At 49.3% G+C, this 27,305-nt stretch overlaps 1 protein-coding gene across 2 annotated transcripts in view; it reads left to right on the top strand.

The window, feature by feature from the left end:
* CAPZB (capping actin protein of muscle Z-line subunit beta) overlaps positions 1–27,305 on the top strand; it is a 64,079-nt gene that overhangs the window by 33,287 nt on the left and 3,487 nt on the right. For both annotated transcript variants that reach the window (XM_061602227.1, XM_061602228.1), the window contains exons 3-7: positions 2,026–2,147; positions 5,143–5,256; positions 17,378–17,519; positions 19,061–19,177; positions 25,381–25,446. In XM_061602227.1, coding sequence (XP_061458211.1) covers positions 2,026–2,147; positions 5,143–5,256; positions 17,378–17,519; positions 19,061–19,177; positions 25,381–25,446 — 561 coding nt within the window. The remainder of the gene's footprint in view (positions 1–2,025; positions 2,148–5,142; positions 5,257–17,377; positions 17,520–19,060; positions 19,178–25,380; positions 25,447–27,305) is intronic.

Raw genomic sequence — 27,305 nt, forward strand, 5'->3', positions numbered from 1 at the left:
CAATGGACACGGCTAACTTAGTTCCATTAATTTTAGTGGGTCAGCTCTTGAGTAGGTGGATACAACCTTACGGTTTGTGTATGTATGAATCGTCATTTGCAAATAAGACTGTGACTTTTGGTAACTTCTGTGAACTCATTGGCAAATGACTAATCGTGGCGGTGCTGGGGATCAGGCTACTCATGTTTAATTTGTACTGCAGTGTTTTCTGTGGCACCCTCTGCTGAACAAGTGACACGTGTCAGGCAATTGTATTTTATTTATTTATTAAGAAAAAAGTTAACCAGCATAGTAATGTTTGGCAGGCAGCCTGGAAAGTATATTAAACTCCACCCAAAGCATGAGTTAGTGGAAAAAATTAAGCTGCTGTTCTTGAGCTGCTTATTCTCTTAGCAGCGCTTGGATTTCCACTCTGTTATAAATATTTACCACTTTTTCTGGGGGGTGAGTTCCCCCCCTCCCCCGGCAATTGCTTTACAGCCCTCAATTTGGCATGAAACAGACACTGTGACTAATATATTCATGCATGCATTTAACTTTACGAGACCACACTAGTGGCCATGGTACCAAGACCTGTATTGGTTCAGACCTTGTGCAGGTGTATGTATACATTCACATACATGTGCACCCGTGAGCCTTAACAGTGGAATATCATCCCATGCAATTATTAGGCAAGCCCCAACTCCAGATTATTTCAAACAGGCCTTAAAAACCTCTCTCTTTACCTTAACTTACAGGACCTCATTGAGGCTGGAGATCTGATCGGGCCCCCTGGGCTTGGTGACTGTGGTACATGCCGCCTTTTTCTCATTATCATTATTATATCTCTCAGCCTGGCCTACCTCGCAGGGTTGCTGTGAGGATAAAATCAGGAGGGGGTGAAACATCTTTGTAACCCCCTTGATCTCTTTGGAGAAAAGGTGGGCTATAAATGAAAAATATTATACTGGATCTGTTTTATTGAGATATAACATGGATCTGTTTTACTGAGATTTTTTTAAACTCCTCCCTATTTTATTGTATTTTTTAAAAACGTGAACTGCCTTAGGAAGAATTTTATTCTTCAAAGGCAACGTGGAAGTGTACTGAATAACTAAATGAGCTGGGTTGAGGGCAGATGATGCATTGCACGTGAAAGAAAATAATTCACGAGTCTGTGGAGTTGAAAATGGAACACCAAGACTGTCTGTGGGATGGCAACATGACTGTTTGGGAAGGGGCTGCAGTAGTGCAGTGGGTAGAGCGCCTGCCTTTCACGCACCAGCTCCCAGGGCTCAATCCCCAACAGCATCTCCAGGTAGAGCTGGGGGCATCCCCCTGCCTGGTACCCTGGAGAGCCACTGCTGCCAGTCAGTGTGGCCAATATTGAGCGAGATGGGCCATTATTGTCCTGGCTCGGTGCATTGCAGCTTCCCATGTTTCTGCGACTCTTGCTTTTTGGAAGTGAGGCGGGTGGTGATGGAGACAAGGGTCTGTCTTTGTTACATGCCCTACCCAGGGAGGCTCGCATCTGAGAGAGGAAGGCCTGGAGTGTGGGACTTTTGGTGAAGATTTAAACAGGATCGCATGGGAAATGGGAGAGGGACAACTTGGCCGATGACATGATAAGTTTCCAAGAAAAGAAGGAATGTCTCTCCTAAAACCGTGTCTGCTGTGGTAATTGTGTGCGTCATTTGAAAACAAAAGAAAACATTGTTTTTGCTGCAATTTTTTCTTTACTTCGTTCTTGTTGCATTGTAATTTTACTGTATATTTTTTACTGGTTATTATGCAATTTCTTTTGTGTGTGTGTGTAATATGTTTTAATATGTTGTTCACCACTTTGGGGGCCTTTTGGCCAAAAGGTGGTATATAACTAAACTATAAACTAAACTATAAATGGCGGTCTTTCTGAGACCCCATTCACAGGCGGAGGCTGCTGGTGCTGGGGGAGCCGAGGTTCAAATGCACCAACTTACACGAGGGTGATTGCTGAAGCGTACCTGTCTCAGGTGTGTGTTTTTGCCTTCTCGCCTCTCTGCACAGGTCCCCGGTCTCTGTGAAGATCTCCTGTCCTCCGTCGACCAGCCTTTGAAGATTGCTCGCGATAGGGTCGTGGGGAAGGATTACCTACTGTGCGACTACAACAGAGATGGAGACTCATACAGGTGACCACGTGGCTCCTACAGGACAGGGTGACCATCCGGTCTACGGGACGTTGATTCTGTAGAGAGCCACTTCCACTTGGTGTAGATAGTACTGACCGAGATGGACCAAGGGCAGCTTCCTATGTGAGCTTACTAGCCTTTGACCTGGGCTGAAGGAAGGTCAGCACCCTCCCTGGGCATCCCCCATCCCCGGGTGATAGCAATTAATGAATTATATTGGAAAGGAAGGATCTACAGCAGCTCTACTAATGGGCAAGGGGGAAGGTAGAATGTTACGGAACGCAAGGGGTTTATGGGTCTCCAACACGGCATACCCCAGAGGCCGGCCTTGATGCTCATAGGATTCTATCCTCCCCCATCTCCGTGTGGAAATTATCCTTTAAATAACCCTTCCATTGTAGTGAGTGGTTTTTTTTGAGGGGTGGAGATAATGTGATCTTCCTAGAGATTGCGGTTGGGGAAGGAAGGTTAATTCTTGACTTCATGGCTGGAAAGGCAGATCTCTGCCCTTGCCCCCCAATTAGGGTTGGAAAATAGGGAAAGCAATTTTTTAAGGCCTAATTGCTGGCAAGGGAGTGAGAGTGCGTGCGCGTGTGTGCATGCACGCACAAGGCAGTTTCTCTGGTTTGCACATGTGCCCACAGGGCCAAGCAGGGTGGTGGCCCCTGGGTAGTGGAATGCTCTCCCTAGGGAGGGCACGCCTGGCACCATTGCTGTCTGTTTTAGGCGCCATGCAAAAACATCCTTGTTCTCCCCAGGTGTTTGGGTACAGACCTTAATTTTCTGCTCATTTTTTTTGTTAGGTGGGGCTTAGTTGGATATGTTATTTTTAGAGATGTAAACTGGATATTTTAAGTTGTTTTTAATCCTTATTTCTAATGGTTCTTCTTGTAAGCCGCTTTGAGTTTATTCTTCTGGGGGGAAAACAAAGCGACTGTTAAATATTTGGGGAAGGGCCGCAGCTCGGTGGTGGAACACCTGCATTGGATGCAGAAGGCCCCAAGTGCAATCCCCAGCGGCATCTTCAGGCAGGTGTGGGAACATTCCTTTGCCTGCAATCCTGGAGAGCTGTTGCCAGTCAGTGTTGCCAGTACTGAGCTAGATGGACCGGTGGGTCTGCCTCTGGATAAGGCTTCCTGTGTTCCTAGTAATGACAACAATGAAATGGCTTTTGAAGCCTTGGGCATCTCAGGCCACTTCCTGGTGCCTCGGAGACCTTGTCTGTCATCTCACCGACCCCAGGCAGACAGGCACAGCTTCTGCTTGTACTGAATGGCATCGCTCTGTACGTTGGCTCCCTTGCACCGTTCTGCCTGAGGTCTGGTCCCAGCTACTACAAGCAGCCAGTGGGGTTCACGAGCCCTGTTCACCTCTGCTGCTACGTTTGGGGAAGAGTGCCGGTTCATGCTTGCCACCTGGGACGCGTCAACAGCGGAGATATCCGGAAAAAGAAAAAACAACCTTTAATATATATATTTTTAATTTTTGTAAACCGCCCAGAGAGCTTTGGCTATGGGGCAGTATATAAATGTAATAAATAAATAAATAAATAAATAAAATATGTATAAGATCCTCTCAACTTCCTCTACACGTTCCTATCTTGGTGTTCGATCGCTTTCCTTAAATGGAATCCTTATGGGGGAAAGTTGATGCCTGCAGCCGGCTTGAAACCTGTTAGCTGCTGCATAAGTGGTTCTCTTGTGTGAAGCCCGGTGCTCTCAACCCAAGCAGGCTTTTGTCCATCTGTCTTTCTTCAAAACAGCCCCCTGTCTAAGCCCTTAAATGTGCTCCGAGTGCTGGTCTGCTATAAAAACCTTGTTTGTGGGAGTGATGTTATGAATTTCTCGTGGATGAAATTACTGCTGCAGCTAGCAATCTTTCTTGCCCCCCCCCTTTTCTTTTTGGGTTGGAAGGGAATGTGCACAATTGGCAGGCCAGAAAAGTGCTAGTAGCGGTTGTGCTGTTCCTCTGAAATTTCATTCCCTGGGCTCTGCAGAAGAAATCTACTAACCGCAATTAAATTAAGCCCACCTTGTTAAAAGCGGCTGGGGGGGAGGAAGTGGGGAGGTTTGGCTGGGGGAGAGCGAACCTCAGCAATTACCTGCTCCAGACACAGATGAGTGTTCTTAAATGGAAGTAGAAGAAGTTGTATACCACCCCCACCCCCGAGAATCTTTAAGCAGTGGAGAGCTCTAACCTGGATTATTTCTCTCTATGCCTTTTTTCCTGCCTCCTTGGAAATAAGTCTATAATACCTTTTTTAAAAAAAAATGCTTTGGGTATTGATCATCTGCCTTTTTGCCTCATGGTGGCCCTCAAAAGCCTCAGAAAGCAATGGTAAGACACAAGACAATCATGATAAAGCAGCTGATTTAATAAAGACAAGCACAGAGCTGGCAGTTTGAAAAAAGGATAGCATGGAGCAGCAGCAAGCTTGAAAGGGGCCAGATGTCATAAGGCCCCGCTACAGAAGCCCTAGGCTGGTGCCTGGGGGAAAAAAGGATGTCTAGGGAGGGAGTGCCGCAGTTTGGACATCATCACACAGAGGACCCTCTCTGGTAATTCGGATAAGGCTTCTGATGAAGACCTTGAGTGGTGGGCAGGTTTATGTGGAGGCCTGCTCTGCTCACAAGAAAGTAGAGCTGCCTTTGGGTTTTGGACTCCCAACTCTCATCACCCTCGTGGTGCTGGGCCAGATGGGAGTTGCAGTTCGAAACATCTGGAGGCAGCCAGGTTAGCAGAGGCTGTCGTACACACACCCGTCGTTCTGTCTCTGTGCCGATTACCAGGCGGGGTCTACACAGGCAGGATATTTAGGTGGAAGAATGCCGAGGTGGCAGAATGGACAGTGCCACTTCAGACTGCAGCTGGGAAGAGCTGGGGGGGGGGTCGCTTAAAACGAAAATTCACCAGAGAGAGGGATTCGACCATACCACTGTCCTGGAGGGGATTATTTTGACCCTTGAATAAGCTTCTCTCTCTCCTCCTCTTGCAGATCGCCGTGGAGCAACAAGTATGACCCCCCTCTGGAAGACGGCGCCATGCCATCCGCCCGCCTGCGGAAACTGGAGGTGGAAGCGAACAACGCCTTTGACCAGTACAGAGACTTGTACGTCAGCTTGTGCTATCACCTGTGTGTATGTGTGTATCTGTCATCCGTAGGACAAGGTTGAATCCTTCTAATTTCTTTAAGAAGGTGACTTTACAGCAACGGTAGGCAATGTAGTAACCTCCAGGCGTGGTTGGATTTCGAATTCCCCAGCAGCCAGAACGGCCAAAGGCCAGCGCTTATGGGAGCTGGGGTGCAGCAACATCGGGAAGGCACCAGTCCCCCCCTCCATCCTTGCCTTAAAGAAGGCAGAGTAGTGATGGAGGTAGGTAGGGGTAGCAAAGGCAAGCGCTGGTCAGATTTGTAAAGCAGGTCTCTGGGGCAGTAAAGGCAAGTGATGGTGTAGTTCAGGGACAGGGAACCCGCAGCCTTGCAGATGTTGTTGTGCTCCTGTTGACCCCAGCCGGCACTGCTGGTGGTCAAGGCTGATGGGAGTTGTAGTCCGGCAGCGTTGGGAGGGGGCACCATGTTGGTGACCCCGGCTTAGAATGTGAGGTTTTAGTCGCAAGATTCATCTCCTTCCTGCTCGCCCTTATTTTTGCAGCTTGCTTTGATAGAAAGATGTGGATTTTTCTCTCAAAGGGAATCTGATTTTCAGTCTCTCCTAAGGCACCGTGCTAGGCTCCCACCGGTCTCTGGCGTTGCAGACAGGCTTAGCCAAAACTTAAACCAGCCCTCGAGTTACAGGAAGCATCCTGCTGCCACAGGTTTGGAATGTGTTGGGATAACAAAGCGCATGTTCTTTGGCGGCAAGGGTGGAAGGTGATGTCGTTTCCTGACAGATGTAATCTTCCGGATGGCAGCCTAGATTTGCAAAGGGTGCCTCATTTGAAAGCAGGGAGGCTTCTCCTGACACGAACCTGCCTCTTTTCTTATCCTTGGTCAGGAGACATCTTGCTTTGACTTACACGGGGATGGTGGCTAGGAAAAACTGGTGGAGGCTTGTATAACAGTTGCAGAGAGAAATTGTCTCCATGTGTCAGAGTGGAAGGCTCAGAGGCAGTATGCTCTGAATGCCGGGTGCCGGAAACCACAGCACGGGATGGTGCTGTTGCGCTCAGGTCCTGTTTGTGGGCTTTCCACTGGGGCATTTGGCTGGCCACTGAGAGAACAGGATGCTGGACTAGGTGGGCTCCTTTTGGGCTGATCCAGGTGTAAGGCTCTTATATTTGCTTCTCTCTCTCTCTATTTTGGCCAATTTATACAGTCGTCCTTGAAGCAATTCTTCATTCCATGAAGCTAACAGAATTTGCTCTCTCTGCTTGTGATAATGACCACTGGCTTAAGCTGGCTTTAAAAAACGGGATTGGGCAGATTTGTAGAGGGAAGGAGAGGTCTGTCGGTGGCTCTTCGTTATGGCTGCTGAATGGAACTTCCAGATTCAGAAGCAGTCTACTATCCTGGAGTACCTTTGCTTGTATCAAGCCCCCAACTTTGTACCCATCTTGTCCCTTGCTGTTTGGCAAAGAGGCAGTGGGACGAAGGTTTCTCAGTCACATTTATTTGATTTAAGCATTTATAAACCACGCTTTCAAATAAAATCTCAGAAGGCAGCGTACAGACGAAAAGCACAGTATTGCTATCAAAACATCCAAGGTATCAGTAAGAGATGGCTTTCAAAGAATCTCAGGACTTGAAAGGCCTGTCTCAATAATACCCTTTTTAGAAGATGTCTCAAAAACACGCCAGTGTGACTCCTGCCGAAACTCTGTTGGCAAGGGGTTCGGCAGGGCAGGGCCAGCCACGCTAAAGGCACAGCCCCTGATAAAGGCCAGCCGACTGTCAGGGGCATGTGGGACTGCCAAGAGTGCCCCCATCATAAGACCACAGCGAAAGAGGTGGAGTGACAGGAAGGCCTTCAAGAGGCATCTGGACAGCCATCTGTCAGGAATGCTTTGATTTGGATCCCTGCATTGCGCAGGGGGTTGGTCTTGATGGCCTTAGAGGCCCCTTCCAACTCTACTATTCTATGATTCTATGAATACTTGTGCCCAAGTTATTTAGGGCTTTGTGGATTAACACAGAAACCTTTAACGTGCCCTGGTGGGAGACTGGTAGCTTGCTGCTTGCCTTTTTGCAGTATTCCCGTACACCTTCCCCCTGGAGCGCAGGCTGGACGGAGCTTGGCTGCTGGGCTCCATACTGGCTTGCGGAGCCCAGAGTTGCCCGCCTCACAGGAAATCGCTCACGTCTTCCTGTCTTACAGCCGCTCCAGCAACTTGCGATACCTAAAACATCCTGTTTGTAAGCAGGGCTGGAAAGAGCTCTCCCCTTATGCATACACAACGCACGGACACATGTTTTAATATGCCGTTCTGTTTATGCCAGAGGGGGTTAGAAGGCCTGGTACGAATAGCAGTCGCAGATGAAAGGAATCAATCGCACAAGTGGAGCTTGTGCTCTTGAGGTCAGGAGGGGGAAAGCAGAATTCGAACTGGAACTCCAGATGGCCGGATTTCTGCCTTTCCCCCTAAGTTGTTAATCCTTGTGGGTTCTGCGGCGAGGCTCATAGGCCGAGTTTTGCTCGTAAAAAGCGAGGCGCTCCTTGGCGGCTGTTACTTTAGTCTTTGGCTAGCAGTGGCCTTTTGCAAAAGATGTTGCTTTGGGGTTCTGCCATAGCATTGATTTTGCCATAACAGCGCCATTTTATCATCTGTCTGTTCATGTATATATCTATCTATCTATGTGCCTGCCTTTCTTCCACCATGGAATTCAAGTCATTGTACATTGTACATTGTATGTTAGGGATGATGCCTCCCACTGGATTGACAGGCAGGGCCCAGAATCCTTTGCGCCCCTGCTCCAGGGGGAGCAGTCATACCACCCTCGCAGTCCGACCCTGCTTGTGGTCGCTGACAGTTGGGGTCCTTTGGACTGCTAAATAACCCTGGCTTATCTCCTGAAATTCCTTTGCCTTGAGAGCTTGTTCCTCTCCTTTCTTTCCATTGGTGTGAATGTTTTTTTTTTTTATTCTGTCCCTTGTCATTTTTGGCCTTGTTTTTCTGTTTGCCCTACGAGGTAGGTTAAGTCTGAGAGATGGTGACTGGCCTGAGGCCACCCAGTGAGCCTCATGGCTGAGTGGGAATTCGAGCCCTGGTCTCCCAGGCCCTAGTCCCCAGTCCAACACCCAAACCATTACACTCCAGTGGGGTTCTTGTCCACGTCCTGACCAGGCCCATGTCCTGAATCGCGGGGCATTAAACTTCACGGTAGAAGTGGCCACTGATCAGGTAGAAGTTTTCCCTGCATCCGGTATCTTCGGAAGAGGCTACCTTGGAACACACAGGAACAGCGGAAACGGACATACACTGAGTTGGATCCATTTGTCCATCTAGCTTAGTATTGTCTGCACTGACTGGCAGCGGCTGTCTGGGTTTTCAGGCAAGGAACATTCCCAGCCCTACCCGGAAACACCGGGGATTGAACCAGGGACCTTCTGCAGACAGAGCAGATGCTCTACTGGTGGACTGTGGTCCTTCTCTTGAAGAGAAAGCAAGATTCTAGTCCTCAAAGGTCTGGTTTAAATACAGATATAGGAAGCTGCCTTGTTCTGAGTCAGACCATTGGTCCATCTAGCTCAACATAGTTGACACTGTCTGGCAGCGGCTCTCTAGGGTTACAGGTGGAGAGTCTCGCCCAGCCTTACCTGGAGATTCCTTTTGCGTGCAATGTGTGTGTGCCACGGCCCCTTCCCCTTCTGATGCTTTCCATCCTTTTTTGTGTTTAAGTTAATGAGCCTCTTCTGCTGCAGGAACGCCCGCGTGCAGGGCAGCTGCAGCTCTGCGACTCGTTTATCTGCTCTACTTTCCATGCCGCCTTGTCCTTGAGGGGTGGCAGGGATGGGGGCTGAGAGGAGGATGGATCCAATGGTGGGATGTAATCATCCCTGCATTGTTTTGAAAGCAAGGTGGTCTTAGAAGTGAGTTGAGACCATCTCCCCAGTGGAAAGGCTATCGATCCTTCCGGCATTTCCAAAGTAAATTCATGTTGATGAGGCGTGACGGCCATTGACCAGATGGGGAATATGGCAGAAACTGGTTTCCATCATAAACAAGCGGCACTTGTCTCCTATTTTGTTTCAAGGAGTAGTTTTTTTTTAATTAGTTCCTTCTGTGTCGTAACATGAGACAGACCCATATGTGTTCCCATTGTCTTAGTGGTCCATAAGCTTTTGTTCATTCAAGGGACTTTTCTTTAGGCTCTGACACGCCACACCTGAGGTGGGGAACCTACGTGCCCCTCCAGGTGGTGTTGGCTTCCAACTTCCATCATCCCCAGCCAGCATGGCTAGCAGTCAGGGATGATGAAGCTGGGAGCTGGAGTCCAGTAACATCTGGAGGCACACCAGTTCCTTACCCCTGCATTCAAAGAAGGCGGAGTTGTGATGGAGGGTAGCTAGGGACAGTAAAGGCAAGTGATGGTCAGATTTGTGATGGAGGGTAGCTAGGGGTGTAAAGGCAAGTGTTGGCTAGATTTGTGATGAAGGGTGGCTAGGGGCAGTAAAGGCAAGTGACCTTCTAGTTCAGAGATGGTGAATCCACAGCCCTCCAGGTGATGCTGAATCCCAAGGGCTGTATCCAACATTAGCCCTACTCTGTGTAGACCCATTAAAATTAATGGACAATATTTCACTTAGGTGCACAAATTTCAGTGGATGTACTCTGAGTAAGACTTAGGTGGATTTCCCCCAAAGAAGCTCAAGGTGGTGCCCATGGTTCTTACCCCTCCCCATTTTATCCTCACAAGAACCCTGTGAGGTATGTTAGGCTGAGAGACATTGACTGGCCCAAGGTCACCCCGGTGAGCTCCATGGCTGAGTTGGGGATTCGAACCCATGCCTCCCAGGTCAGAGTCCGGCACTCTAACCACTACCCCACACCCCGGCTCTCAACTCCCATAAGCCCCAGCCAGCACTGCTCACAGGGAGGATGGGAGTTGTAGTCCAACCACACACCTGGAAGGCCATACAAGTTCCCCAGCGTTGCATCTTCCCACCTTCCCTTTTGCCTGGCATCAGTTTTCTGTGAACGTTTCCTAGCGCCAGTGCTCACACCTGAAATGAGCGAGGTGTGAAGCGCCTCTGGAGATGTGCGGGTAACACCGCCACCACCAGTCTGGGATAAAGGCAGGGCGAGCTAGTTAAGCCGCGTGGCCCTGTCCCACCCGTTGTCTTCATCTTCTCTCGTTGTCCCATCGTCCTGGCTGTCTTTCGTTTCCGGTGCGTCCATCCTCATGTCCAGTGTGTCAGTGGGGAATGGGGCAGAACCAAATTGTCACCGGGAGCAGGGTGGCAAAGGTGTCCCAGCGTGGCAAAGCGGATTCCCTTACGCGAAAGGTCCATGCCTTTTATTGTTATGAGTGCACACAGCCCTACTTTGGCATTCTGTAGCCGCCACATTTTGATGCGCAGCTAATCACTCTGTCTTTCTCCCACCCCTGATCAATAGCTCCCATATTTGAGAAGGCTGCGTTATTTGCAGTAAAGACATCCATAAAAACTGGCTGCTGGGGGCACAGTTGAAGAGAGTCTTAACGGGAGGAATGTGGGCTGCTTACTTTTTAAAATGTATTATTAGAACTGCATCTCACCTTTCTTCCGAGGTGTCTCCCTCTCCATTTTATCCTCACGAGAACCCTGTGAGGTAGGTGAGGCTGAGAGACAGCGACTGGCCCAAGGTCACCTAGCAAGCTTCATGGCCAAGTGGGGGATTCGAACCCTGGGCTCTCCCACGTCCTAGTCCGACACTCTAACCACTACAGCGCCACTGGCTCTTACTCTACCTATAAATGCAGCTGCAGTTGGGGGCAAGCGGGGGCAGCCTGCCCCTAAGTGCAACTCTAAAATCCATCCTCTCCCCACCCCTCCGGTCGCCAGGAGCTGTTTTCCACACTACCGCCATCTGCATCTGAATGTGAATCGGGCACGGCCAAACTCGAGACTTATGGCGGAGCCTTTTGAAGTCGCTTTATTGCCCTTGGCTCATGGCTCTTAAAGCCTTGTGATGATCCCCCCTCCCTCCCTCTACTCTTCTCATGCACAATAATTTGCCACAGCTTTGGCAGCCAGGGTCTCTCCAGATTAAATCCAGATGGCAACGGCCCCACATCCCAGCCCCTGAGAAAGTCGGGCTCCTTCCCCCCACCCCTTTCTGGCCAGGTCTTTGCACAAGATGGTCCAGCGCTCTTCCTCTTCAGGCTTTAATTGATAAGTAGATGATGGGAGAGGTCTGCAAGATTGTCATGTATAATGTTATATAATGTATCATTACGATTGTCATTTATTTCATTCACAAGTCACTTCCTGTGAGACATTCCAAAGCAAATTTGCAATACAACAACAGATACAGAACAGTTACATATGCAAAAACAAAACAATTGAATACATTAAAAAATGTATATAAATATAAAGCCGGTTTAAAGACAACAGCAGCATATACGTAAAATAAACTCCAAGAGAGATACCAGCTGGGATAAATATTTTAGAAGGCTTGTTGGAAGAGACAACGTCTTTAGCAGGGGCTGGAAAGACAACCAAGAAGGTGCCTGTCTGGTATGCAACGGCAGGGAGTTCCAAGGGTAGGTGCTGTCACACTAAAGGCCCGATTCCGACATTGACATCATAACATAGAATATATTTGTACGTGCGTATGTAAATAGTAAGCATTTAACTAAGTGCAAGCTTATGGAGCTTACACGAGGCTGGGAGGTTATCTAGGTAGTCCTTATGTGCGTTAAACTTTACATCCCCACACCCCAAGCATTTATTTGTGTCCTTTTGTTTGTGTGTTTTAAAAAATACTCATAAGGTAGCAGATCAGCACAAAACATAAGGTTGTAAGAAGTAAGCAAATATACAAAAATGGGCTATGTCCAGCTAAGTCCTACTCAGAGTAGACCTACTGAAATTGATGGAGCTAAGTTAGTCACATCTATTAATGTCAGTGGGTCTACTCTGAGTGGGACTAGCATTGGATGCCCCCCAATAATTTTTAAAAAGGAAATGAAAGGGAAGAGGGTGAAATCATCAACTCTCATGCCATCGTTTGCCAATCATAAAAATGATATTTACTGATGTTAGTGTTTGCTGTGTGTTAAGAGCAGCCGTTGTCAATGTTTTCAGACCCGGAACCTCCTTTAACTCACACTTGCATTCGGGGACCCTTTCTTACTTTTTTTTGTTAACTCTGTATTTTTTTTAACTGTTTGTATGGCGGCAGCGCTGCTATTGCAGCCCATGCAGGAAGCTGCCTTATCTTGAATCAGACCATTAGCTCAGTATTGTCTACACTGACTGGCAGCGGCTCTCCAGGATTTCAGATGAGGGGCATTCCCAGCCCTACCTGGAGTCACTGGTTGAGCATGAAAACAGCACGAGAAGGAAATGGAAGAGTTTTAGCTAGCCTCTGCAAGTGGGAGGCTTCCGGGCCACAAAATATGGCTGCCGGAGACCTCCACGCGGCTTCCCGACTCGTAGCTGCTGGTCACCTTTGGATGTTGCAGGAGGTGGCAACATTGAGCGCCCTTTGAATCTGCCCTTTGTCCTCCCCGGGCCGGCTCCTGCCCCGTGCAGTCGAAGCTGTCCATCTGCCGACCAGATGTGCGCTCGTTAAGCATACCTGGCATGAGGGCGACGTGCATATCTCACCGGATTGGTATGTTTGCTCGAGGGCCGCTGGCTGCACCTGCGTGCCTGCTGGAAAGAATTTCTCGAATACCTGTGCAGAACCCCCGGGCGCTGTTTTGAGACGGAAGATTGGCCTAAGTTGTGGGGCAGGGGGAAGAAACAGCTGGAGCCAAACAGACTTCTTCTTCTCCCTGACATCAAGGCAGCTCCTTCCCCTCTCACGCTTTTCTCATCCAAGCCCCGTGTGGACCCATTTGAGGAAGTTTGGGTGTGTGCTGAACACGACGGAATAAAGGGTTGCATTTTTGTTTTTGCATTACATTCCTTGCCTGCCTTTTCTTCCACGATGGAAACCAAAAGGTGATTGTTTTTAAGGGGGGGCTCCCACCCAACCGCTGGCCGGCAGACCCAGGCTTTGCTTAGCTTCAGTGAAGAGGCCGCGTCGTCGTCCCCCTCCACAGAGCTGTCGTTTAACATTTGTGTCCTGGTTTTCTGTAAAAGAGATAACAGGGTTGTGTCCAGTTCTTGCTCTACTCAGAGCTGACCCATTGAAATTAATGGAGATCATTCACCTAGGTGCATTCATTTTAGTGGGTCTACTCTTAAGTAAGACAACCAATATGTAATAACACACATGTGAAATAAATCACTTGGTGCACTGATAGTAGTTGGCTGACTCTGAGTAGAACTTGGATACAACCCTGCAAATGGAAGGGTTGTGTCCAACTCAGTCCTGCTCAGAGTAGACCCGTTGAAATTAACAAACCTAAGTTAGCCATGTCCATTAACTTCAGCGAGTCTACTCCGAGCAGGGCTACAGTTGGATACCACCCCATGTGGCTTATGGTAACAGGAAAACAAACAAAGGCAATTAGGGGAGCGTGAGAAATGAGGTTTATAAAATGATGCACGGTGTGGGGAGAGAACTCTTCTGCCTCTCTCGGAGTTCAAGAACTTGGGCGATGGGGGAGCTGTGAATGAAATTGATTGGTAGGGCATTCAGAGAGGGAAAGGGAACATCTTCACTAGGTGCACAGTTAGTGCTGGCCTCGGCTAAGAAGTCACACTTGAGGAGGATATATCTATCAATAATGGCTATATAGATTCTCTGGGTCCAGAGGCAGTCTGCCAGTGAATGACAGATGTTGGGGACAATTGAAAGAGGAAGTGCTCTTGCCTATCACGCCCTGCCTGGGGACTTCTAAGGGGGGCTCTGATTGGCTACTCGGGGAAACAAGCTGCTAGATGAGATGGGACCTTTCTCTGTTTGATCTAGAAGATTTGCCAGTCCTTCCTTTCCTCTCTGCAAACCTTTCCATCACACCCTCCCCCCCAAGGTCAGGCTCCCCACGCACGACACCTCCCAGACCCACATCGTTTCTGGTTTCGTGGCCCACAGGCTTCATTGCAGGGTAAGAGAACTGGAGCCTTCTAACGTCCGCAGCAGCAGCAACAACAACAACAACAAATCCTCCGAGCCGGTGCCAGCACTTGGAGAGCAGCAGGGCTCCAAACCGCAGAACGGCAACTTGGCTGGTCCCCCACCTCCCGTGTCGGCTGCGTCCTTCTCTTCCTCCCCCTGCTCCTCCGGGAGACCCAAGGCCCCAGTTCCAGGCAGCTCCAAACCCGGCTTGAAATAGCATGTATTTAAAACAATATTACTGCTAGATTTGATTCATTAAAGGCATAAAGGCTGTCCTGAGTGTTTCCATGTGTGCAGTTGTTAGTTCTGGCGGGAGAATCCCTAGGATGGCTTCATGTGGTCTCGGACAACGTTTTAGCACGTTCTTAAAAATATGTCCGCAAAAGCCTTTATGTGAAATCTCATAAATGCAGAGCGCGTAAAAATGAGAGCGCCTTCCCCTGTTTCACGTCGTTAGGGTCAAACTACAGAAGGTACGGTTGTTGTTATTTTTTAAAGCCCTTGTGGCACCCCCCCCTTTTCTTCATCTCCTTCTCTGCCGTCTCCTGATTAATGTTTCTTATGCTCTCCAAGCAAGCTGGTAAAATGTGTAATTGCAACTAGCAGAGGTTTGGATTGGGAGGGAAGAGTCTGTGCACCAATTTTCCTAAGTTTCCCATTAGCTGTTGGTTGGTGGTGGCTTTTTATTAAAATTGGAGTGGGGGGAGATAATGTTTGATTCTTAGGCGCTGAAAGGTTTAGTGAGTGAGAAAAAACGGGTGCCTCTTGGGCTCAGCTGTAGAGCAAGTGTCTTGCATGCGGAAGGTCCCAGGTTCGATCCCCAATGGCAACGCCAATCCGGCCTGAAATCCTGGAGACCCGCTGCCAGTCAGTGTAGGCAAGATCCAGCTAGATGAACCAGTGGCCTGGCTCAGTAGAAGGCAAGCTCTTATGTTTCTAGTCAAATCAGCCCTTTATTCAGAACCACGAGGACTAGACTCTTACTTTATTTTTATGGGGAGAGGGTAGGGCATCTGCCTTGCATGCAGATGGTCCCGGTGTCAGCCCTACCTGGGAATGTCTTCTTTCTGAAACGGGCTGCTGCCTGTCAGTGTCTGCAGTACTAAGCTAGATGGACCAACGAGTCTAAACACAGTATATGGCAGGTTGCTATGTGGGTGGCAACAGCAGCACCGTGCCAAGCTGTGTGGGCCAGGAGTGTGCCTTGCTATAACGTGGCTTCCCTGTGTTGGGTGCGTGTGCACGTTACTGATCTGGCTGTAGGCAAGCATAGAATAGTAACTCATCCAGAGATGTGAGACTGCCTCTCCTAGGGCTATGCAATTCTGCTGTGTCCCCTGTATTTGGGGATGATTCAGTCAAGCACGTTGTGCAAAGAGGTCATCTTCAACTCTCTCTCTGGCTGAAGCTTATTGAAAGAAGGCAAACCTTAGAGCAGTGACTCTCTCAGATGTACAGGGGGCAGCCTCAGAGACACTGAGTCTCCTGTTGCTGCATCGGGAGCGATTGGGTCATTCAGCAGTATGTGATGCAGAGAGGCAGCAAAATGGAAAGGAGTTAAGCCCAGAGCAGAGAGTCATCCAGAGATGCACCGGCCAGCCTCCCCTGCAGGTGTGTGCTTTGAACTCGCAGCCTTCTGCTGTTTAACAGTTACTCGCCTGGATTTAACTGCTGTGGGCAGGCTTGCAGGATCTACTTTGTCCGTTGCAAGGCGTATAGAAGAGACCTGCTGAATCAGGCCAAGAGTGCTTTCATCGGGTCTGGCTGCCCAAGCGGCCAGCCAGATGCCTCCGGGGAGCCCAGAACCAGGACCGTGAAGACAACAGCCCTCCTTGTTGTCTAGTATTCAGGTTTTTATTTGTGATCCCAACCCCTTTGTTGGAGACTGCCTTGAACAGAGGGGTTGGGGATGTCTGTCTGTCTGTGATGGCTTCAGCGCGTGCCGGGCAGAGCCACCAGGGTTTCTCTCAGCCAGACTTGCTTGTGACACCTTGTAGCGTTGGTTGCTGTTTGCACAAGGATTTGTAGCGAAGGTGTCAACTAGGTCAGCAGAAGAGCAGGTGTGGGAGCCTCATATAGTAAGTGGCTTGGGTGTAGCAGCGTTTGCAAAAACAAACAAACTTACAAACCCCAGACCTTTTTGCAGATGCAAGAGAAATGGTATTTGCAGTACGCGCTGGCTCTCCGCATTAAAGCCAAAGCCGAGCGCCAGGTGGAGGAACATTTAAAATCTAGTCACGGGACCTCCGTTCTGCAAACGTCGGGCTTTCGACTCTGTTGCAAAACCTACAATAAATCACAATATTACCTCTCTCTCTCAGTGCACAAAAGAGAGATGGCAGAGCCAGCCTGCCATGTACCTCACTTCCCTTTAGTCTTAATTAGGCAACCTTACTGTAAAAAAAAAGGGGGGGGGAGAGGAGAGTGTCTTGGCCGCACTTATTTAGCAGCGATGGGAGGATGAGAGCTTGGGGGCACCAGTGCTATAAAACGCAGTTTTAAGTTTCAGCCAGGGTTCCAAGCACCCTCTTGGAGTTAGTGGAGTTGTAGAAGTTTGAGGTGGATTCCTGATGGCGATGTGTAGGGAGTTGCCTCCCCCAAAAGGGGAGGGGAATGCACTGGGTACTGTAGCTTGTTATAGGTGCTGAGAATTGTTAGGAGAACCCTGTTAAACCACTCTGGGAAGTCACGCTCTGTGAGGGGGAGAGAGGTCTCCTAACAACTCTCAGCACCCATAACAAACTGCAGTTCCCAGGAATCATTAGGGGAAGCCATGCTTGAAGTGCAATGATAGTGGAATAAACATATGATGTGGATGTAGCCTCTCTCTCTCTCTTCGCTCCCACAGGTTCACCCCACACACTTAGCTCTGCTGCTTTGGGGGGCCCGTGTGGATCTTTATTATTTATTTATTAATAAAATTTATATCCCGCCCTTCCTCCCAGAAGGAGCCCATACAAGCACACCCATGCAAATAAGTAAATAATACCGAGCCAGTGATGGAATGATGGTTTGTCTTGCTCTGCTCCTAATAAAGCTGATCCGTTGGCCTCTCTTGTTCGTTTTGACTGCAGGTATTTTGAAGGAGGCGTTTCCTCCGTCTACCTCTGGGATCTGGATCACGGATTTGCCGGCGTGATTCTAATTAAGAAAGCTGGCGATGGATCAAAGAAAATTAAGGGGTGCTGGGATTCCATCCATGTGGTGGAAGTTCAGGTACAGCCTGGTCTCTCTCTCTCTCTCTCTCTCTCTCTCTCTCTCTCTCTCTCTCTCTCTCTCTCTCCCCCCCCTCTCTCTGGGGGGCAGTGGGCGGTTCCTGAGGGTGGGAGGGGAAATCTCGTTAAATTCCAGATGGCTAATGAGCGCAGGTGCTTGGCTGAACAGTGTGATACTGTGTCAGGCCCATAAACTCTCTCTTGATTTCCCCCTTGCTCTGCCCACCCTCCCTTCCCCCAAAAAGTCCTCCTGTTAATTTGGGAAGGCTCTCCCAAAGCAGCTTGGAACAAAATGATGTCAGAGCAGTAACCCAAAAAGCTCACTAGGGGCCTGAGAAGTGTGGCCTCCTCTCCCTGGGGCCAACTTTTTATAATTCCAGCTTCCAGATCCATTTGCCTACTTAGGTAGTTTAAAACGGGGCCTGGATACTCTGGGGTGGTGAGCAGGACTTAGCTGGGCTCAACTCTTTGACTAAAAAGATGCTCTCAATAAATTGGGCGGCAGGTAAAAAAAAAAAAGTTTTGAAAATGTACCTTTTTAAAATGGGTGCTCATGAAAAAGTCCAGGTGGCAGGCTTCATCTTAAGATGCATATTGAGAATATAAGGAAAACGTGCTGGATGAGGCAAAGTCCTGTGTGGTCCAGTATCTTTTTCTCACAGTGGCCAGCTAGGCGCCTGCAAGCAGGACCTGAGTGCGAGAGCCACTCTCCTCTCCTGCAGCTTCCAGCAACGGGTATTCAGGAGCATACTGTCTCCAACTGGATGCAGAAGATAGCCATTGCTAGCCTTCTCCTCCTCTGTGAATTTGTTTAAGCCTCTTTTAAAGCCATCCAAGTTGGGGGCCATCAGCGCCACCTGCGGGAGAGGATTCCCTAGATGTATTCCCTCTTGCGTGTCAGAGGAGGGGCAATTCCTCCCGCGACATACGTGTGCTCTCTCTTCTCTGTGTTCCGTGTTAACTCATATCAAAACTTGTAGGATTAGTCAGCGAAGGTTTCGTTAATTGGGTGAGAGAGGATGAGCTGTTGTAAACTCCTTGGCTGAAGGGGGGCCTGCAAATTGCAGAGAATAATGCGTCCCTTGACCCTCAGCTAATTTTAGCAATGGGGTTCTGTTACTTTCAGGTTGTCCCAGCGACAGGGCAGTGTCCTACTGGGTCAGCTGATTGATAAATAGCCATTTTGGGTGGGGCTTTTTGGGTGGTTTCTGTTGGGGGCAGGGAGTTGGTTTGAGAGCTCCCTCCCCACCAGAGAAGGCACAATCCTTCTGGCCCCATCTCCTTGGCTAAGTAAGGCCAATGGGGAACCAAACGCATTCCTGCCCGTCTTCGGAAGCGTGCAGGGCAGAGACGCTGTCGCTCATTGGGGGCTGCTGACCTCTTGCAGCCTTCAGGAAAGGAGAGAGATGGCAAAGGGTGCCACCACAGCAACCCAGACATATGTGGGGTGGGGGAGAGGGAACAGCTGGCCTTCCTTGACCAGTTGTCTGTTTTCAAGAGGGCTAACCTTTCTTTTCTTTTGCCAACCTCTCCCTCCTTCAGGAGAAATCCAGTGGTCGTACCGCTCATTACAAGCTGACCTCCACAGTGATGCTCTGGTTGCAGACGAACAAAACTGGCTCAGGCACTATGAACCTTGGAGGCAGCCTCACCAGACAGGTACAAGAGCTTCCTTCCTTCCTGTCCTTCCATTTATCTTATTCATCTATCCATGAGGCTTTTATGCCACCTTCTGGTATACATTTTTTCCCCAAAGAGGTATGCAAAACAAAGCCAGAAAGTTAGAAATTGTGAAGGCCATCCTTTGTACCCCGAAGGGCCCAGGTTCAATCCCAGGGATCTACAGCAATGAAAATATCAGGGGGTGAAGCTCTCTATAGAGCCACTTCCAGTCACGGGACAACAGTGGTCTTGGTCTTCAGCTGATGGGTCGGGACGTATTATCAGGTCATGGCCTGATCAAATGAGCAGCAACAGCTGTCGCCATACAAAGCGATGGTAGATAATTAAAGAAATGAGTTCCCAAATGCACGCTGTGGTTAAAGGTGGGTCCCTGATCTGAAATGGTTGCAGGCTACTGGTCTTAGATGGAGATCAGTGTTTGGATTTCTGTGTAAAACAGCTTCACCTGGTCATGCAAGTTTCAAGCTCTTTGAGCGTGTGAATGATGACGTCTCCTGGAGACAATGCTGATCACCCTCACCTCATCTTCAAAGGGGGATGGAACAGAGCTGGGAGAGGTGGAGGAACGGGCAGCCAAAATGAGGAATGAGGAAAAGGGTTGAGTGTTTTGGGACTCCTTGGATTAGGGGGGAAAGGACAACCCAGGGAGCCACCTGGAACTATGGATGGTGTAGGTCAGCAATGGGGAACGTGTGGCCCTCCTTGATGTTGAGAGAGACTCCCAACTCCTGTCAGCCCCAGCCAGAATGTGCAGACATTCCCCATTGCTGGTGTAGATAAGAACGTAAGAAGAGCCTGATTGCTGGATCAGGCCAGTGGTCCATCTTGTCCAGCATCCTGTTCTCAATGGGAAGCCTGTAAGCAGGACCTGAGTGCCTGAGTGGTTTCTGCTCCTGTGGCTGCCGGCAACTGGTTTTCAGAAGCAGACTGCCTCTGACTATGGTGGCAGAGCACAGTACTGGCATGAACAGGAGCCACCGATAGCCTTCTCCTCCATGAATTGGTCTAATCTTCTTGGTGGCCATCGCTGCCTCTTGCGGAAGCAAATTCCATAGTTTGATTATGCGCTGCGTCTGTCCTGAATCTTCCCTGAATGTCCGTGAGTTCTAGTGTTACAAGAGAGGAAGAAAAGCCTTTTCTCTATCCACTTTCTCAATGCCATGCATAATTTTATACACTTCTATCATGTCTCCTCTGACCTGCCTTTTCTCTAAACTAAAAAGCCCCAAATGCTGCAACCTTTCCTCGTAAGGGAGTCGCTCCATCCCCTTGATCATTCTGGTTGCCCTCCTCTGAACCTTTTCCAACTCTATCATATCCTTTTTGAGATGAGGCGACCAGAACTGTACACAGTATTCCAAATGCGGCTGCACCATAGATTTATACAACGGCATTATGATATCGGCTGTTTTATTTTCAATGCCTTTCCTAATAATCCCTAGCATGGGATTTGCCTTCTTCACAGCTGCCGCACTCTGGCTCGACATCTTCATTGAGATAAGAGGCCTTTTGTCTACCTTTCTGCCCTCAAATCCCCTAGACGTCCTGAGCCATCCCATGAAATTGATCGGCTATAGATTCAAGGCAGGGGAAAGGCAGTACTACTTTCACACCAAGCGTAACTAGCTTAAAACGGCATTCTGTGCTGCACGACGATGCCGTTGGCTCTAAGGAGCCCCGACAGGGCCATGAAGAAGAGAATTGGCCTCTCAATGCCTATTAGCTGTGATGGCCGCATAAACCACTCTGGGAATGGTAGCTCTCTGCAGGGAACGGGGGTCTCATAACAACTCTTGGCACTCCATAATAAACCACACTTCCTAGGATTCTTTTTTTTGAGGGGGGGTACAGGGAAAGTGCCTTAAAGTGGCATGATACTGCTTTACATGCATGATGCCGATGGGGCTTTAGTCTTGTCTTAACCAAAAGCGTACCTTTTCAGACAAAGGCAGGCCTTGCAAGTAAGTGTGTGTTTGTTTTCATGCAGTTATAGACTGTTTCTCAGCAACTGTGGCCGGCTTGCAGTGACCTGTGCAGATATTTGAACCTGGGGCCTTTCTAACACTCCAAATCATAGCTGCGCCATGGAGGCCAGGAGGGTTGACTCTAACCACGGCCGTCCCACGCCAAGGAAAACACTGGCCCAATGGGACCAGTTGCCCTTGTTGCACCTTGGCTTGCGTTTCCATCCCATGTTTGCATTCACTTTCTCTCTCTCGCTCTCTGTTCTTAAAGCGAGGGAATTCTTTCATCTGTCATCATCCTGAAGGCAGATCGTGCAACCCTGCCTGACGCATTAAGAGCTCTGGCGCCATTGACAGTTAGGATAACCATTAGAAAGCTACCAGAATAGCGGGGGGCGGGGGAAAGGGATGAGGCACTGCCTTGTGGCAGACACCACTAGAGGGAAGGGCCGAAGCCCAGTGGGTAGAAACCCTGCTTTGCATGCAGAAGGTCCCAGTTTCAGTCCCTAGTGGCATCTCCGGGTAGGTCCAGGAAAGACTAACTGTGCCTGAAACCCCTCCGGACGTTGCTGAACTACATCTCCCAGCAGCATGGCCAATGGGATGATGGGAGTTGTGGCTCAGCAACATCTGGAGAGTCAAAGCTTTCCCCATGCCTGATCCGATGTCGTTGGACTGCAAATCTCCTCAGCCTCAGGGGCAGCGATGGGAGCTGGGAATCCCCCAACATCTGGAGGGCCCGACAGGTTAGCCGCCCCTGCCCTGCGTGCTGTTCCCATTGTCTGACCTGAACCATCCAGCGGATCCGCTTGCCCTTCGAAACAGGCGGTTGGGTCCCCCCTGCGTGCGCCGTTACCTTTCGAGGTCAGGTTGGAGGCATTGCCCGTGCCAGAGCTCTCCTCCTCCTCCTCCTGCTCCATACCGTGAATAATTTTACAAGCCTGTTATCACAGCCCCCTCCCTGAGCTGTTATTCCCCCCCTTCACTCAAAAGCACCCCCCCCCCAGTTAAAAGCCTGCCGCTCCCCTGCCTCTGACAGGGGGTCCCTAACGAGCCCTGGGGAACAGTATTTATGACAAAGCTCCTGTGCATGGAAGTCTTCGCTATTAAAGGTGTGTTTGACGGCAGGGGGAGGGCCAGGCCATTATTTACACACATGTACAATCCCTCCCTCCCTCCAGCCACAACGGAGCACCCAGCCGCACACGGCCGGGCCATAAAACACTCCAGCTGACATCCTGCCATTCATCATGATTGGAAAACCCTCCTCTGCCCGCTCTCTGCAATTAGGCAAGCCATATATTTTCATCAGATTTCACTTTCAAGTCGAGGCCCGTCTCGCAGAGTTCCAGATGTCACCCTAGGATGAAATGGAACTGTGGAGGCAGGCTTGGGGCTTGCGCGTGTGTGTGTGTGTGTGGGGTGGCAGTCAGGCTAGGGGGGTGCACTTCCACTAGAGCGACTGCTGCAGCTGTGGTTACTATGTGCTCAAGCTCTCGGCCACGGTGCCCCAGTTTCCTGATGCCGATGAAGGAGGCGGAGAAGGGAGGGGGGATAAACTCTTCCTCCGCTTGCTGAGCAAGAGAGGAATTACTAACATAACATCTCAAGCGTTGTGGGGCAGTGAGATTTCCCCTTGCAGGGAATTCCTCCTGTTCTCCCATGTGAACATTTTGGCCTTTCTACTTGTCTGGCCAGATAGTAAGATATTGGGGGTGGGTGGGTGAGTTGGGGAGAGGGGCGTTGCCTGAGCAGGCAGGGGGCAGGTCTGGAGCACAGTCATGAGGTGGGGGAGTCGCTCCTTCCCCTTTCTGGGAAGGTGGGGTGGGGTGGAGGGGAGCATTCGAACAATATGGTTCTGAGATGGTGGAAGACTTGTATATGTGGGAGAGGGAGGGAGAGATCTTGTGCCTTTTTCCTTTTGCAAGTCTACTTTGTCCAAAAAAAAAAATGAAAAAATGAAAAATTAAACACAAACCAGATGGTACGTAGGGCCCCGTCCGCACCATACATTTCAAGCAGTATCGGACCACTTTAAACAGGCATGGCTGCCCCCAGAGAATCCTGGAACTGTAGTTTGTTAAAGGTGCTGAAAGTTGTTAGGAGAACCCTGTTCCCTTCACAGGGTGGTTTGACAGTCAGCCTCTTCCTAGGGAACTCTTGCAGTTGTAGCTCTACAGACTCATGTATATGTTGTTGGGAGCCGTCCTGTTCTTGTGACTGTCACTTGTTTTAAACGGTTTTTAATATTGTACCCTTAAGTTGCTATAACCCACCTTGGGACCTTAGGGTGAAGGGTAGGCAAGAAACGGAAATGTTGTTAATAGTAATAACAAGCAATATTTAATAGTGGCGATAATGATGACATGGGAAGACCAAAATGTGGATGTGTGTTTGGCAAGAGGCGTAAGCGACATAAATGCATCCTGGATGATCGGTGTCACTCATTTAAGTGCTGAGTAAAACTTTGCCGGATACAAGCCTAAGTTTTAATCTTACGTGGCCCACAAGATACCCTCCTGCTGTTCAGCCGAGCAGCAGAAAGGAAAGGAGGGGCAGATAAAGATTGACTTTTTTCCTGCAGTGCAGCCCCCCTGTGCACGCAAGGCCCCTTGGAACACCTGGCTGCTCAGGGCATGTGAAAAATGTTATTTTTTCTTTCGGCAGGGGCCCTTTACAGCTCCAGGGGCTCTTGCCAGCAAGCTGTCCAGGTGTGGGAGGTTGAGGGAGGGGGAAGGGGCGGAACTCATGAGCGCCAAAGGACTACGCTAGGGCACCCTTTTCTCCCCGTCCTTGCTGCCAGGCCCCACAACCTTCCCTGTTTTGGCATTCTCTTCCAGAGCAGAAATCCTAAACAAAATGAAGGCGCCTCTCTCTCTCTCTCTCTCTCTCTCTCTCTCTCCCTCTCTCCTGCCCCCCTCCCCCCCTCCCTCCAATTTCCCTTTCGTATGTTAAAAAAAAGGCCGGGAACAGCTAATTGGAGCTGGCACTTTGCCACTGTGCAGGTCACATCTTGCCTGTGAGGCTCTGACTAAATTTCATGCCCCATCGGGCCCGGCAAACACACTTGGCTTATGTTTTGGGGGAGAAAAACCTGCAAGTGCCTCTCTTCTCTTCCCCCCCAGCATCCAGGCCTAAAAGACATCCTGTGAGGCTGAGGGAGCTCTAGGCAGCTGAGAGTGTTGCAGGGGATGCTTGGAACCGCTTTTGAAGCGCCTTGTTGACTTGGCCTGGAGTTCTTTTTCTTCTAAAAGGGATTTGTGGGCTGTTACCTGCCTGGAAACCCACTTCTTCCTTGCAGGTGTCCTGAGACCAGCAGCGGCTTCCTTTCCTGGTAGTTTCCCTGCTGCTGCTTTTGTTTTGTGTGTGAATCATGTTATGCCTTTGATGCATTCAGATTATGTTCCTATTATTATTTTGATAGTTGTTCGTTTGTTTTGCCTGTTGAGACACCTCGATTGCTCCAAAAATGAGTCTGATAAATCCCAGTAATAAAGCGAGATGCAAATTAAGTTGATTGTACACCTCTGAGTCATGCAAAATGGCAAAAGAAGAATCTGCCTTACACCGAGTCGGACCTTTGGTCCACCTGGCTCAGTACTTTCTACATAGTGTGGATGGGCAGGTAGCCAACCCAGATGCTGTTGGTCTGCAGCTCCTATTGCCCCTGGCCATTGGCCATGCTGGCTGTGGCTCACGGGTACTGGAGCCCAACAACATCTGGAGGGCACCAGGTTGGCTACTCTTGGACACCACACTGTCTGTCAGTGGCAGCTTTCTGGGGTTTCAGGCAAGTGCACTCCCAGCCCTACCTGGAAATGCTGTCAGTGATGGAACCTGCCTGCAAAGCAATTGCTCCGCTGTTGAACAATGGTCCTGTCCCTAAAGCGAGAGTTCATTGTTTTAGGCCTCTGGAGGCAGGAAGAAAGTACCTCTTCCTGTACCGAAGGTCTAAAACGATCTCTCTCTCTGCGTGGATCCTGGTAAAGGGGATCCCACTTAAGACAAGGCAGAGCAGGCAAAGTGATGGGCCTCAAGAGGTTGTTGGACTCCAACCGCCATCAGCCCCAGCTAGGGATCAGAGTTGTAGTCGAGGATGTCCGGGGGCCCACATAGGATTCTCCCCCCCCCCCAGTTAAGGGGCTAGATCAGGAGACCTCTGTGGTGTCGCTTCTTTCTTAACCAGATCTTTCCCCCCTTACTTTCCAATTGCAGATGGAAAAAGACGAGACGGTGAGCGACTCCTCTCCACACATAGCCAACATTGGCCGTTTGGTAGAGGTAGGTTCTGATTTTGGGGGGGGGGGACATGAATCAGGGTCCCTGTGTCCATCTCACAAGAGGCCAGGATGGTTATTTTTCGTGTGAGATGGAAAGTCACCCTTTGCTCCCTGGCGTCCATTTATTTATTAAACAGAATTTATGTATCGCTTGATTGTAATGAAACTCCTGAACAGTTTACAAATAAAAATAAAACATGAAACTCAACAAAAAAAAGTAAGGTGTTTAAAAACATTCAAACGATAGTTAAAAATCAACAGTAAGTGAAAAAGAGATGTAAACAGTATGTCAGTTTCTACATGTCTGGATAGTCTTGCCCGAACAAAAATGTGTTTCAGCAGGCTCCGGAAAGAGTGCCATGAAGGTTCCTGCCTGATGTCAATAGGCAGGGAGTTCCAAAGTGTTGGTGCTGCCCCTCCAAAAGACCGATTTCTTTCAAGTGCGGAACAAGGATTATGTGGCACCTGTAACATCCATCCATCCTCTTACGTCACTAGTCTAGCAGCTGCTAGCCTATATGCCAAATCAGCCCAAAGGCAACTTAGCAATTTGCCTCTTGGGTGGCTAGCAGGAACCTCTTGGCTTCAGCTGGCTTCAGAAGAAGCCGGCTGCGCAGGCTACTCTAGAGCAGAGCCCCAGCTTCCATGCTGGCTATTGCATCCCATGGAAATGTGATGTCCTTGCACTTTTGCTGTCTTCCCAGCATGCTAGTTCAGTGTACCTGCAGAACAGCAGCGTGTCCACCCAGCGCCTTTACTTAAAATATATGATTATTCCTGGCTGTTTCTTTATAGAGAGAGGTGGCTGTTTTTGTTTTTTAAAGGCAAGTAGTGCCTTCTTTTCTCTCTGAAAATGTCAGTGTGCACAAGCACTCCTCTAACTCTATGACAGAGTTCATCTTTCTGTATCCCTTGGCCTGGATGGACCGGATGTTTTGGAGCCGTGTGCGCATGCTGCCCTCTTGTGGCCTAGATTGGAACTTGCTGTCTCTAAGCTTAGTTTTAAAATCTGTTCCTGCACATTTTTTCTCCATTTCTCCCTGCCGCATTTTAATTTTGGTGACGCTTCAGGGAAATAATAAGCCCCATTTGGGAAGTTCTGCTGGTCTGAATTACTCAAATCAGTTCATTCAGTGGTGGGCTGTTTCTTTTTTCCTGCTAGAACATTATCTCAAACGGTGTCATGGTTGTCATTTATTTCTCATGTATATTTATGTATTGCTGTTGTTATATAACTGCATATCTGTTAACACCCGCTATTTCTTATGTTATGGATCCTATTGTCTTTATGTGGGATTGTTTTGGTAAGCTTGAGTGTTTTCCAGTGGGGTTCCTGATAAAACAGTTGGGTGGAAGTCAGCCCGTTAAGAAGAGATTGGGCGTAGCCCAAGCTGGAGTCTTAAGGGGCGATAGCTCAGTGGGAGAGCATCTGGTTCAATCAGTGGCATCTCCAGGGAGGGCTGGGAGAGACTCATTGCTTGAAGCCCTGGAGAGCCCCTGCCACTCGGTGTAGACAGCTCTGAGATAGATGGACCAATGGCAGCCTCCTATGTTTTTCTGAGGAGCCTCAAGTTGCATCTCTCCCTGGTATAACTAAAAGGGCTGCTTGCCCATTCTCCTTTGTAGATGCAAAAATCAGCCAAGACATCAGGGCTCCTCAACCTTTTTGGACCCCAAGGGCACATTTTGCGATTTGAGGAACCTCCCACGGGGCATCCCCACGAAATGGTCCAGTGGTTGAAAGCGGCCTTTGGTTTCCTTGCCAATTTAAATCAATCTGTCCTTGGGGAAGGGCTAACAGCTCAGTGGCAGAACGTCTCCTTTGCATGCTGAAGGTCCCAGCTTCAGTCCCCAATGGCA

Source organism: Rhineura floridana, chromosome 18 (genome assembly GCF_030035675.1).
Source record: "Rhineura floridana isolate rRhiFlo1 chromosome 18, rRhiFlo1.hap2, whole genome shotgun sequence".
Taxonomy (NCBI): Eukaryota; Metazoa; Chordata; class Lepidosauria; order Squamata; family Rhineuridae; genus Rhineura; species Rhineura floridana.